Source organism: Hylobates moloch, unplaced genomic scaffold (genome assembly GCF_009828535.3).
Source record: "Hylobates moloch isolate HMO894 unplaced genomic scaffold, HMol_V3 SCAFFOLD_4, whole genome shotgun sequence".
NCBI lineage: Eukaryota > Metazoa > Chordata > Mammalia > Primates > Hylobatidae > Hylobates > Hylobates moloch.
In genome coordinates this window covers 31,080,431-31,093,273 of record NW_026652279.1, presented here as the reverse complement: position 1 = coordinate 31,093,273, position 12,843 = coordinate 31,080,431, and the positions used below count along the sequence as shown (strand labels likewise).

The 12,843-nt window shown below is 47.8% G+C and overlaps 1 protein-coding gene across 2 annotated transcripts; it reads left to right on the top strand.

The window, feature by feature from the left end:
• Nucleotides 1-56: 56 nt before the first annotated feature.
• Nucleotides 57-12,824, top strand: CHCHD4 (coiled-coil-helix-coiled-coil-helix domain containing 4). Of its 2 annotated transcripts, XM_058437302.1 has the most exons (4): nucleotides 85-272; nucleotides 2,830-2,999; nucleotides 8,379-8,477; nucleotides 11,697-12,824. In XM_058437302.1, the coding sequence occupies exons 2-4, from the start codon at nucleotides 2,939-2,941 to the stop codon at nucleotides 12,002-12,004; spliced, it is 468 nt and encodes a 155-aa protein (XP_058293285.1). In that variant the 5' UTR covers nucleotides 85-272; nucleotides 2,830-2,938; the 3' UTR covers nucleotides 12,005-12,824. The 2 variants fall into 2 exon arrangements, with proteins under 2 accessions (XP_032005676.1, XP_058293285.1); XM_032149785.2 differs by lacking the exon at nucleotides 2,830-2,999 and having other exon boundaries at nucleotides 57-272.
• The last annotated feature ends 19 nt before the right edge of the window (nucleotides 12,825-12,843 follow it).

Sequence of the window (12,843 nt, the reverse complement as noted above, 5' to 3'; positions counted from 1 at the left end):
TGTAGTTTCTACTGCCTGGAGAGCTGTCGAGGGGCGCGCGACCTGCTGGGAAATGTAGTTTCCGGCCGAGGTGGGCCTGGCCGCGGTTGCGAGGGCGCCGAGGCAGGCGCGCGGCGGGCAGGCCTGGGAGGGGGCGGGTCCGCGCGGGCTTCGGAGGGGCCCGCCCTGCCAGAGGAGAGGGAGGTCACGGCGTAAAGGTGCAGCTGCCGCCACCGCCGCTTCTGCAAGGTCTCAGGGACGGGCTGCAGCCATGTCTTATTGCCGGCAGGAAGGTAGGGAGGGCGGGCTGCCATGGAGACCGGCCTACGAGGGCCTGCGGGAGACACTCGAGCCCCGGCGCCCCGCGACCCCGCCGGGCGCGGGCCACCGGAGGCGCGGCCCAGGTGCCCACCCTGGAACAGTCGGAGGCGGGCCGGCTGGGGGTCGCTACGCCTGTTTTGCGGATGAGAAAACCGAAGCTCTGGGGGGAAGGGGGCTGGTCCAAGGTCACAGTGAAGCCCGAACCCTGACCTCAGAGGGGCCTGTGCGTAGAAGTCGTAAACTAGGTCCGGTTGGGGCACGGGAAGTGCCGAGCACGTTGCGTGTGCCTCGAAACTGGGAATGTATGGTGGTTAATTATTACTACCGCTCCTGCCATACCCCACGTGTTTCCATTTTGCACGCGCCTTTAAAAGGCGCGTCCCGAAAAGTTGCCACTCGGGGTAGCGTGTGCTGTGCTGGAGTGCTAGGAGTTCCACTAACGGGAATGTTTTTGAGCCCCCTGCTACCTGTCAGGAACTGTTCAAGGAAGCTTGCCTGGCTTGTCTCATAGATCTCTCTGCGATCTTTGTAAGTCAGGCTCTGTTGTTGGTCACATTTTACTGAAGAGTGAAGTTAGACACAGGAGACTTGGCTAAAGCCACTCAGCCAGCAAATCGTGGAGCTGGGGTTTGAGCCTGGGCATTGTGACCCCAGAACAGCCTTATCCAATCTAGTGCCCAGTGGATTGCAGGGAAAACCCTGCCTACCTCCCACCCCAAAGTTGAGCTCCGACCACCTATTGCTTCCTTGATGTTACTCTACCCAAGAGCTCAGAAGTACCCGAGCCACAGGTCGGAGGGCCTCCCCACACACTGCCACAAACTGGCCCCTTGGCCCTGAGCTCCCACCTAACCCCTCCAGGCCCCGGTATCCAGTGTTGTAAAATGAGATGTTGGGTTTCACTGATAGAGCAAATATTCATGAAGCACCTTCTCTGCGCCAGAGAAGGGGGATGGATGGTTATAAAACTACAGAGAGAGTTGGAAGTCCCCCAGAAATTCTTTGGTGAATACTCCAGCTCCGTCAGTTAATTCAAGCAATCTGAAGCCCAGAGAAGGAGGTGGCCTACCTGTAGTTACACATCCAGTTAGGAGAATAGCTCAGCCTAAAATGCTGAGCCTTTTCCCTGGTAGCCCTGTCTGCTTCTAGAACCTCTCCTCCTCTGGGTCGTAAAGCCATAAGACTCACTCTTTAATGAGTACTATTATATTTCCGCTGATTACTACTTAATGTGTGCCATAAGCAAAAGTCTTCTGCCCTCACCACTCTTGTTTTTAATTTCGAGTCTTTCTCTAATTTACTTCATTTAGCAAATAATTTTTGAGCCTTTGGGTATAATGAGGCTGTACTGATAAACAAGACCCTCCTTCTCTTTGAGGATTTACAGGAGGCAGTTTTCTCTGGAAAGCGGAGGCTAGGTCCATCTGCCTCCAAAACATGGAGCTCTATCTTTTTCTGGTTCAAAGATCTGTCAGTTTGGAGATGAGTGAGAATTGAAAGCACTCACAGGCCTTCTTAGTATTTATCTTATCCATACCATTGTCCTCTTAAGAAGTCCCTGACTTTCCCCCCCCCCCCACTGATCCTTTATGCTTCCCATAGGATTTTAAAAAAATGATCCCAAACTTCTTACTGTATCAGAGCTTATGTGATCTGGCCCTGTCTGCCTTTCCACCCTGGTCTCTTCCCACCCTTTTGCTGCCCAGCCTCTAGCTTCTTGGCTGTTCCCTTGATTTGGTATATCCTACCTTCAGCTCTTCCATGGTTGACTCCTCATCCTTTAAAATTTAGCCCCAATATCACCTCCTGACCCTTTGTGTCTTTCACATCCTGAAGTCTCTGAAATGACCTTTTTTATTTTTTGCCATCTTACTTCCTGCCTGTCTTCTCTCACTAAGCTGAGAACATCAGATGGGCTGTGGAATCCCCAGCATCTAGCACAGGGCCTGATGTACAGTGGGTGCCCAAATGTTTATTGAATCATGTGTTTACCTGCCCTCTGTCCTGAGTGAATCACTTGCCTGTGCAAGTTTATCTCAGGGGTCCACCTGCTACCTAGCCTTCAGGTTAAACTCCTTGGTTTGGCACTCAAGGGCTCTCAGCCTCGCTCCCCGGCCTTGGGCTAGCCACACTTCTCCCATGTCAGCACCACAGTGTTTCTTTCTTAGTTTCCTCTTCCTAATGCAGAGCCTGCCCACTCCTGTTTAGTCAACATTTATAGAGCACATGTGATGTGCCAGCCATTGGGCATATAGTGGTGAGCAAGGTGACACATCTCTGTCCTCCTGGCATGGTGGAAGAGATTGCCATTAAAACATCACCAGACGAATGCATGATTACAGACTGTCGTAAGTGACATGAAGGGAAAGCCCAGCATGCTATGATCATTTAGTGAAAGGCTGTATGGGGTCTGAGGAGGCTTCCTGAGGCTTCAGACATCCTTTTAAATGCCACTTTCTTAAGAAAACCTTTTGCAATCCTCAACATGTGTGAGCAAACACTATTTAAAACCCTCCTTTTGCCCTCCAGGCTTTGCCCAGGATGGTTCCTTCTGGAATGTCTATTCCCCTCCTTCCCTTCCTGAAGCTCTTTGTCAGGGACAAAGGTAGGATCCCTCCCCTTCCGTCTTCTCCACTGGATGCCTGTGTCGTATTCATCTGTGACCACCAGGTACTACCACAGAGCTGGAGCTAAGGAAGGTTTGTTGAGCTAAACTTCTAACACTTGCATTCTTCTTACACTGTGTCTGAAAGCTATTTGCGTATTCTTCACAGACACTTGATTCTGAAAGTTGTATCTTTCAAAGGGGTTAGATTCTAAACATGAATGTCCTTAGCAGTCAGACTTATCAAACTCTTAGAAACCCCTTACCTCACTCAAAATACACCACAGGCACCACTCCCTCTGACTTTAGATCTCTTTCTTGGGTTGAGCTTCAGAAAGTAGTGGTTGGAATTGTATCATAGGTGTATTGAATCAACTTAGCCAAAAACAAAAGAAGGTAAGTCCTTAGTGCAGGTCGCCATTCTCAAACATGACTCTGGGGAGTCAGCATCCATGGGAGACAAGAAACTGCTTCCTCTGCAGGACACAGGGGCATTCCTTCTGGGGTGGATGCGCTGAGAGATTCTGGCGTGTAAAGATCCTGCCCTTTCATGGGGGAAATCAAACTACTCATCCAAGGGATTTATTTGGTCTCACTCACTTAATGGTGATAACCATTCTGTCTTCCTGCTTTCTGCTGGGACTAGGTGACAGAGCAGGAGTAGCGTCATCTCGGACAAACACTGGCACTTTAAGTTCCAGCTCCCTTTCTAGCCTTATGCATTTCAAGGAAGTCACTTCTCTTCTAACTACAAGCAGCCAGAAAGAGCAGACAGTAAAACACAGATAAAACAGCTGGGACACAGAGGGAGGTGGGGGGAAAGTCTCTTGGGTGACTGCCAAACTTCACCCTCATACAATGGGCCACAGTAAAACAGTGGGCCTTAATAAGCACATTCCTTTCCCTTCAGGTGCACTAAGGTAGGGAAGCTAAAAGCAGACTTGGGGGATATGCCTGCAGCTGCAGAAAGATGTATGGAAACAGACACACAACTCTGCCTTCCAGATAAACACAACAAAGAGACACAGAAGCAGTCCAAGCCTCTGATAAACTCTCCCACCCTGAATCCTTAAAAACTCTTAGTCTGTAAGAGAGTGTGGCTCTGACCTAACTCGGCCAGCAGCCCCTCTCAGGTTTGTTTAAAATAAACCTGTCCCTGTTGACTGAAAAGCCACCCTTCGTGTTTCTCTCCTCTTTAATTCTTACGCTGCAGTCTTCATGCCCTAATCCAGAGTTGCTTCTCCATTTTTTCCCACAAATATTGAACACCCACTTTGTCCTTGGCACTGTTCTGGGCTCTCAGAATACTGCAATGAACAGAATAGACAGAAATCGCTGCCTCTGAGGAGCTGACATTCCCGTGGGGGCATCAGGTGGTAAACACACATAGTATGTTGGGTGAGGAAAAGCACTTTGGAGAAAGATAAAGCAGGATAAGGGAGATGGGCAGTGGTCAGAGACGGTGGCATCTGAGCAGGAGGTGAAAGCAGGGAGAAATCGCTGTGAGGGTACCTGAGGGAAGGGAAGGTGCTCCTGGAAGACAGAACACCCTGTGCAAAGGCCAGAGGTAGGCATGTGCTCAGCATGTTCAAGTAAAAGCAGAGGCCAGCGTGGCTGGAGTGGAGGGAGTGATGGTGGGAGATGGGGTCGAAGAGGTGCAGCTCTTTCTGGATGTATTTGAAGATGGAGCCATTCTAATTTGCTGATGGAGATGTGAGAGATGGATTGGGGTGGCTCTACCGAGAGTAAAACTAAACAGCTGGGGGTGGAAGTTGTCTTGGTATCTGACTGCTCATTCAGTTCTGTTCTCAGCCCCACCCTGAAGTCCTGCTGGCAGAGTAACCCCTCGGGCCTCCAGTTCCCCACTCCGACCAAGGTTCTGGGGTGGGGACTGAGTTGATTCTGGGTGACCTCCTCCTTGTGCACTTTGAGTTCAGCTTTCTTCACTGGTTAAGTCAGAGAGCACTCGACCATCAGCTCTCCCATTTCCAAAACATTATTGACATCTCTGAGCCTGTGATTGTCTCTTTTCTTGGCCATGCTATCCTTGATACCCTTTAAAAATTACTGTCGAGTGGGATTCCAGCTGACAGCAGAAACTCATTTCACCTCCCCAACCACGTGAGGTAGGTAGGTGGAGCTGGTGGTAAGGCCTGGTTTCTGAGGCCCAGATGGTACCTGAGCTCACACAGTGGGAAGTGCTTAAGCCCAGATTTGAACTCCAGTTCTCAGACTGTCTGTGATATTGAAGCCACTGTGTGCCAGAGGGTTTCAGGTAGTTTTCCACCTCCTTCAGAACATGCATATTCAGCTGCTTTTAAAGCTTATCTTAGAAATAAAAATATAAGCACTTTTAAATTTTATTTCTCTGGAGAAATTGCTGAGAAATGTCAAGAGAACTACTGGTCTAGCTGATTGTCCCACTAGTTGGCATCTTATGACTAGTCTGACCAGTTCTTTCTTTCACAGTTAGGTCTGTTAGGAATAGGTAAGCCTTGTCCTTGCATCAGTCCTTGAATTGACTTTTAAACATTCCAGAAAGCAAAGGCCCTTCAGGACAGGCATGCAATGGACAGTTTGCAGGGGACAGTTTGCAGGGGACACAAACTTTCAGACCAGAGTTCCTGTTCCTGTTATGCCTTCATTTACTGCATGTCTTTTGGTCTGTTTCTCAGATCCTGTGGTCTCTGTAAAATGGAGATAAAGTAATACCCACCAGTGAACTCACAGATGTAATAAAACACATTGCATGGGACAAAAATGTGTAAAAGATACAGCTGTTACTGTTCTACCTTCGGTTCATTGTGAACTGTGCTGCAAGGGAAAATGTTCAGGAAGGCACGTGTGAGGACTTGGCCCAGTGGGAGGGACCTGGAATTCTCAGTGGGATTGTGCTAGGCTGGTGTTTCCTAACCTGGCTGTGTATCACAGTCACCTGTGAAGCCTGTGAGCTACACGGACGTGGCAGAGAGCTCGATTCTGCTTTTCTTGGGTGAGGCCTGGTCTCTCTATGTATGGCAAACCCCAGGAGGGCCTCATACTTTACCACGTTTGGACCCTTTGCTTTCTGTGCCTGTGACTGGGCCTCACTATTGGGCTGCGCTGAGCTGCCATCTCGGTAAACAAAACTGCCAGAGCTGAGTTGCGAAATTTGCATCAGCTCATTCTGCTTAGCGTTCAACATTTTTACAGATTGCTTTTGAGTATTTTGGAAACTGGCCAGAATTACCAAGGTTGCTAGGTACTTTAACAAGCCCTGGCTGCCTGGTCCAAAAGCTTTCCCAAGTCAGCCACAGGGGAAAAACAGTCTTCTGTTGGATGACATGCAAGGTGTTGAGGCGGAGACCAGCTCTGGGAGCAGAAGCCTCCAGTGGGTTGGGGGTCCTGGCCCTGTGTGTGCTGAGGGTTTTTTGTTGTTACTCTGTCCTAGTGTAAGAGACCCTGTGCAGTGTGGGCATGGCGTAAGGCACCGAAGTGCCCTCCCTCTGTCCCCTGAACTGTCCTTCTCACTGGAGATGTTGCTCGGTTTTTGTTGTCACCGCCCCCTGCCTTCCAGAAGCCTCTTCCTTAATTACTTCAGCCCAAGCATGGGCCCAAACCTTTTTCCTTGCTTTCCCCTCAGCATACCTGTGACTGAACTTGTCTAAATATAAACAAAAAGTATAAAGTAATCAGAGATGCCTGCAGCTTTCACAGAGCTACGTTTCTGCAGGTTAGGCCTCTGCGCCCACAATAGCCACTCACTCAGAGCCATGCACTGTGGCTGTCTGCCAGGCACTTTTGGCCATACCTGAAGAAGTCTTCTTAAATGCTTGGCACCTCCTATCCCCTTCCAGATGAGGGTCCCAGTACCCCAGATCTAGGATCAGAATGCATGGTCAGTTGGTCTGTAGAACTTGTCATTCACCTTCACCAGGAAAGTACAAGAAAGATCTTGTTTGTTTACTTGGCAAACATTTCACTTGATTCTAAGCTTTTTGGGGCAGAGGTTGGGTCGGAATTTATTGTATTTATTCATTGCCCAAGGTGCACAAGCTCTCAGGCAGTGCCCAGTCATGCTAAGTGCTCAGTGTCAGCTGTCATTATTCTTGTGCAAATGTTGGTGCGGGGCAGTATGGGTGTGTAGAAAGGATCTCCAACAGTGTAGACTTCAGAGAATCCTGTCCTGTGTGGCCCAGCAAGTTACTACTCAGAGCCTCAGGCTCACCACCATTAAAAGGGGATGCTGCTACCTCCCTCTCAGGGTGGCGATAGGATGGAGAAATGAGCTCACATGGAGGACCAAGAGATGGACTGGCTCTGTCTGTTCTCCGGGGACAGCTGGAGAAACTGATGACCCACCATGCACCATGGGTTACTGAGGACAAGGTGCTCCTTGCCCACAGTGGTAATATCTGACGCATACCTGTGGTGTGGTTAGCTGATGGCCAAAGTTTTTAGGAAGGTGAGGTAAAGTGTTGACAGCTACAAGGTGTAGCAGAGAGGGCTGTAAGGACCTGCCTTCTGCTTAACTCAGCCTTGGTTTTCTGCTGTACTCGATGGGGGCTGAGGGTGATAATACTTCATAGGGGGGTCACTGTAAGGCAGTTAATGCACCCACCCTGGTTTGGCCAGGACTGATGTGCTTTTCTGTGCTCACCCAGCCTCCAATAAGGAGAAGCTCCTAATATAAAATGCATTTGACTCTCACTGGTCTGTTTTCCTGGAGCCCCCAGACATTCTGGCAGCCAGGCCCCAGGGGAGGGCTCTGGTTGTGAACAAGGTGCTCTGTACTTTAGGCCTGCTGGCTTTCCCATGCTGGTCCTCACAGGACCACAATCCTGACTCTAACCACTGTTGGGTTTGTCCTAAAAAAATAAACTGCAGATGGTCACAGTTAAAAAGATCTGAGAACCGCTCCTCCCACTGCACCCCTCCAGTTATTATACTTGTTGGGAAATGGTCCCCAGGCCTCTTGGACTGTGGGGAGTGGAATGGCAGCAGTGTTCCTCACCTTCATGACCCTTCCTTCTTCCGGCCAAGGTTAGGAGCCCAGAGGCCTAGTGGGGGTGCTGGCTGTGGGCACTCTCAGACCACCTGTGTCCTCAGCCTTTCAGAGGCAGGGGCCTGTGGCCACAACAGCTGTGTGGGCTGCAGTGATCTGTAGGCTGAGGACCCACATCACTGCACACTCAATTTGCCAATGTGCTCAGTCTTCCTCCAACTTTTTATGCATTCTGAACCCTGTGGGTAAACCCCTAGGACACTCTTTTTCTTCAGTGCTTTTTTTTCTGCCCTGCCGCTTATCCATCCCCTTTTGTTTCCTACCCCTAGCATATGAGAGCAGTTTGATGCTCACCTCACATAGGGATGGCATATGGGACAGTCTTCAAACTTGGTTTGTAGTTCAAACTTGGGTGGCGGCTGCTTTGGGTTTAAAGCTGATTCACTGCTCTTGAATGAAACATTTTTTCCTCTGTTCTCCAAACACTAGGGAAGGATCGAATCATATTTGTGACCAAAGAAGATCATGAAACTCCAAGCAGTGCAGAATTGGTGGCTGATGACCCCAATGATCCATACGAGGAGCATGGTAAGTGACATGTGGCCTCCCAGGGACCCACATCAGGGCACTGGGGGGAAGCTCAGTGTTCTTAATTCCTTTCCCATGTTTTCCTAGCCAAGGCCGAGTTTTCAGGTATCTATTCTCAGCCATAGACTGTCTCTGAGGGCAGTGGTTTATATTCCTCAGAGGTTTGAGGGACTGTGCTTTCCAGCCTTGTTCTGATGTACTTCCCTGGCACAACAGTTAAGTTTTGGGAGAAGGTGTTAGTAGATTTGAGCAGTTATAGGTAGGTTAAGGTGACAGGGCTTTTGCTCAGACAAGTTGCCAGACTGAATTCTGCCATATCTACCAACTTTATTAGCAAGTAGACAGTCACGCACCTTGTTCTGTAAGGTTGGTGAAGTCCCTGCTGTCTCTAACTGCTCCAGCAAGCACCTTACATGAAAAGGTCACTTGCGACAGACAGCTTTCCAGCAGCGGGATTCAACTAACCTAGTCAGAGCTGTTGCACACTCCTTGGTTAATGGCTGAATACAACAGTGGCTGCTTAGGCCTAGGACATTGTTCCAAAGGATTTGGGCTGCTAAACTCACTAGATACTACTGTAGCCTGTGTGAGGTGGATGTGTGTGTGCAGTGTCCATGAACAACCTACGTATTGTACAGTACTCAGTTCACCAAATCAAAAGCCACTTCTGATGTCCATGATGACAACTAACCTTCTGGTGCTAATTGGTAATTGAAGAGCTTGAAGCAGCCGCCTCGAGAATATGGGCTCCTGACTGGAATTTCTCAAATGCTAACTGATGTGTATATTCCTTCTGTAGGACCCTTCACTTGTTGCCCTGACTGCTCCTAGGGGTTAAAGCGTAAAATACATATCCAGTACCCAGTGGGAGCAGTGGGAAATGCAGACATTATACAAAGTGTTAGCATTCTGAGAAAGACAGCTGCAAGGGTAATCTTGATCAGGGCTTACATGTCAATTCTAGTACCTTGCTTATCTTTAGATCCATATTAAGCACACTTCATTAATTGATCAAGACTGTGGAGGCCTGCAGGACAAATCGGGCCTTGTTTTGTTTGCCTCACAGTGTTATTAAAAACAGAATGTATCTGCCTTTAGACTGGGCTGCCCCCTCCAGATCCCACCATTCTTTACTGTCCCTGTTGTTTTTTTACCTGCTTCTGTCACTTGCAATATATCTGCTTGGATTGTAGGTATCCTGTATGATGCATTTGGCTTTACAGCCCCTTACAGTGAATACTTTGTACAAAGAAGCCTATAAAACACAAAGAACTCTGGGACCCAAGTTTCCAGCTCTTAAACTGCAAAATTACTAAGTGGACCAAGTAAGCCACCATTTTATGCCATCTACCTGCCTTCCAGCACCCAGCTCTGCAGCTGAGATGGTGCTTGGAATAGCTAAGAGTACCAAGAAAAAAAGGTGGCAGAATTAATTTTCCTAGAATCAAAACATCAAGAGGGCCTTAAAGATCATCTGATCCAATGAGAAAACTGGGGGCCCAGGCGGAGGGCGGAGACTGACTGAGCCAGAGACTGGAACTTCAGGCCTTAGACTGCATGTTTGACAACACACTGCATCTGAGCTTTATGTAACATGCCAAAGGTACCCTCTCTGTGGATTTATATTGTGTCCCTGAAATGCAAATTGGCACCATGTGCTTTGTGAGGAGGTATCTCATTCCACCTCACCTGCCCCTAAGAAATAATGAAACAAGGACTCCTGGAGACCTAGGTTATAATTTTTTTGTTCTTTTTAATCAACCACCTGGTCAGTTTGCACTGGGTTGTAATTTTTAAATGTCAGTATTACCTCTTTTGGAAACTGGTTGTGCAGGTTTGTGAGCAGATTTGAAGCTCCAGGAAGCAGCATTTGCAAATGTTTTTCCAGCACTGAGGTCCCTGTCAAGAAGTGGTGAGATGTAGGGGAAGGGGCATGGACTCTGGGAATCTTGTCAGCGCAGTCTGCAGTCCTCACTTGGACCATGAACCCCAGAGACTGCATGAGTAAACTGGGGTTAGTAGCACCCACTGCAGAAGGTTGTCAGAAGGCTTATGTGAGTTACCAAGCATAGCTTAATGCAGGAGAACTTGATCTGCAACTGCTGATGGTCCTGGGGGTCTGCTGCCTGCTAAGGGGACAGCACTAGTTGGCATCGTCCTTGCTATCCCCATTTTACAAGTAAGGAACAGGAATAGCTACAGCAGATCCATTGATCAGTGAAGCTTCCCAAGCTGGAATTGAGAGGCAGGCGGGGTTTCGCCTAGGACTTTGGACGTTAGTGCAGAGTATCAGGCTTGGGTACTGCCCTGGAGTAAAGAATCGTGTAATGTCATAGGACCTTTTAGAGGCTCTCTTAGAAAGTACTTTCAGTCTCTTAATAAGAATCATGTAAGAAACTTCTATATGAATCATATGTCTGTCACAAAGCTGAAAATGAAGCCATCATTTTGAGAGCATTTTGGAAAACCAAGAAATACTATTTAGATGTGAATAAAGTTCAGTGATAAGGTATAAAAGTCAAAAGAAAGAGGCCTATTAATATAGTGAAAATGAAAACCCATCTATAACCTTGCTTCCTCCCCAACACAAATGTGCAGTTTAACAGGTTTGGTTGATTTTTACAAGAATGTACTATCACTAATGGTATGCCACCAGCTTCTCATTGTGCAGCATGTCTTGGACATCTTTCCTCGTCAATACATAAGGAGCAACCTCCTCCTTTTCACCATTCCCCAGGCTATGCTGAGCTTCTGAGAACAGCTTCAGGGCAAGAGGGGCTCGGGGGCAGGGAGTATGGGGGTAGGGTGGTCCTGATCATCCATATGGGGAGGGGGTTTAGAAAGAGGAGATCAATACCTCAGTTCCTTAAAGTGTTTGGGCTTTCAAAAAGCTCTTCACTAACCATCCAAGTGATCTCTTCTTCTTTGGACTAAATGGGTCCCGGTATTTAATTCTTGGAGCACAGCCTCAGAGCACTGGGAGGTGGCTTAGAATAAATTAGTGTCACACATGGAGAAATATGTCATTGGTGGCTTCTCTCCCAGGTGGGCCAAGGAATGCTGGAATATGTGCTAGGCTTTAAACCTAATCCAAATCAAGGTGTGGGTCCATAGGCAACAATAGTTCCTGTTCTGCACCACCTGAGTAGCCTGTGAGGACTGGACTAGTTTTGTATTTTCTGAAACTTTAGAGAACATCTCTCTATCTTCCTGTTCTAGGATTGATACTGCCAAATGGAAACATTAACTGGAACTGCCCATGCCTTGGGGGAATGGCCAGTGGCCCCTGTGGAGAACAGTTCAAGTCAGCCTTTTCCTGCTTCCACTACAGCACGGAGGAGATCAAGGGGTCAGACTGTGTAGACCAGTTCCGGGCCATGCAAGAATGCATGCAGAAATACCCAGACCTCTATCCCCAAGAGGATGAGGATGAGGAAGAGGAAAGAGAGAAGAAGCCAGCAGAACAAGTAGAAGAAACAGCTCCCACTGAGGCCACTGCAACCAAAGAAGAGGAGGGGTCAAGTTAATGAAGGCCACGAGGCACTGGGCTCCAGTCCTTTTGGAGTGAACCTTTTGCAAAAGGCCTTGTTGTCACCTTCCAAGAAAGTGTCTTTCCCTCTGTTGTCCTGTGCACTGTAATATACAAAATAACTTATTTTGATGATCACGGGTCTTGACCTCTTGACATATACACTGACAAAAAATGGGAGTTATATGTATGTGTGTCCTACCTAAACCTGTGGCCACCACTTTTGAATTCTCAGATTGCCCTGAATTTTGCCACTTTTAAATAACGTGTTGAATAAGCTCAGCAACTAAAAACCATTACCCAAGAACGTTTCTTGTGAGTGAGCTGATTTATTCTGATTCATTATATTCCTTTTGGTAGATTTTATACCCCTTGGAGAAATAATACAAGTAATAGAAACAAAAACATCTTCTCTTAAAAATGCTGGGGTGGGGCCATATCTACTAGCAGAGGTCAGATGGTCAGATACAATTTCTGCAAACCGATCTTGACCTTGAGTATGTGAAGGGGTACCGTACTTCATTCCTGATACATTTTGGTTTCCATGTTGGTGTTGAGCTCCTAGTTTTCTGTGTTTGGACGATGAAGATTTGGACCCTCCCATTCATAATCCCTTTCTAAGTGAAGGGAGAGGCTGGCTTGGCTGTTCCTTGTTATTCCGTAAGCCCTGGTTTGGGGCCCATGTTCACACTGGCTCTCAGTCTAGTCAGGTGCAAAGTTCTTGAGAGGTGGGGACCTAATTATTACCAGAGTAGCAGCAAGAGAGGAAATGTTGTGAATTAAGTATTCAATTAAAAGGAAACATGATTTATACCTGATTTTGAATGTGTCCTTTGT

Bases quoted from the DNA above. Each gene is read 5' to 3' on its own strand.
- CHCHD4 (XM_058437302.1), top strand. From the start codon at position 2,939: ATGCCTGTGTCGTATTCATCTGTGACCACCAGGTACTACCACAGAGCT. The intron at 3,000-8,378 runs GTTTGTTGAGCT...TCCAAACACTAG, and splicing joins CAGAGCTGGAGCTAAGGAAG to GGAAGGATCGAATCATATTT. The intron at 8,478-11,696 runs GTAAGTGACATG...TTCCTGTTCTAG, and splicing joins TGATCCATACGAGGAGCATG to GATTGATACTGCCAAATGGA.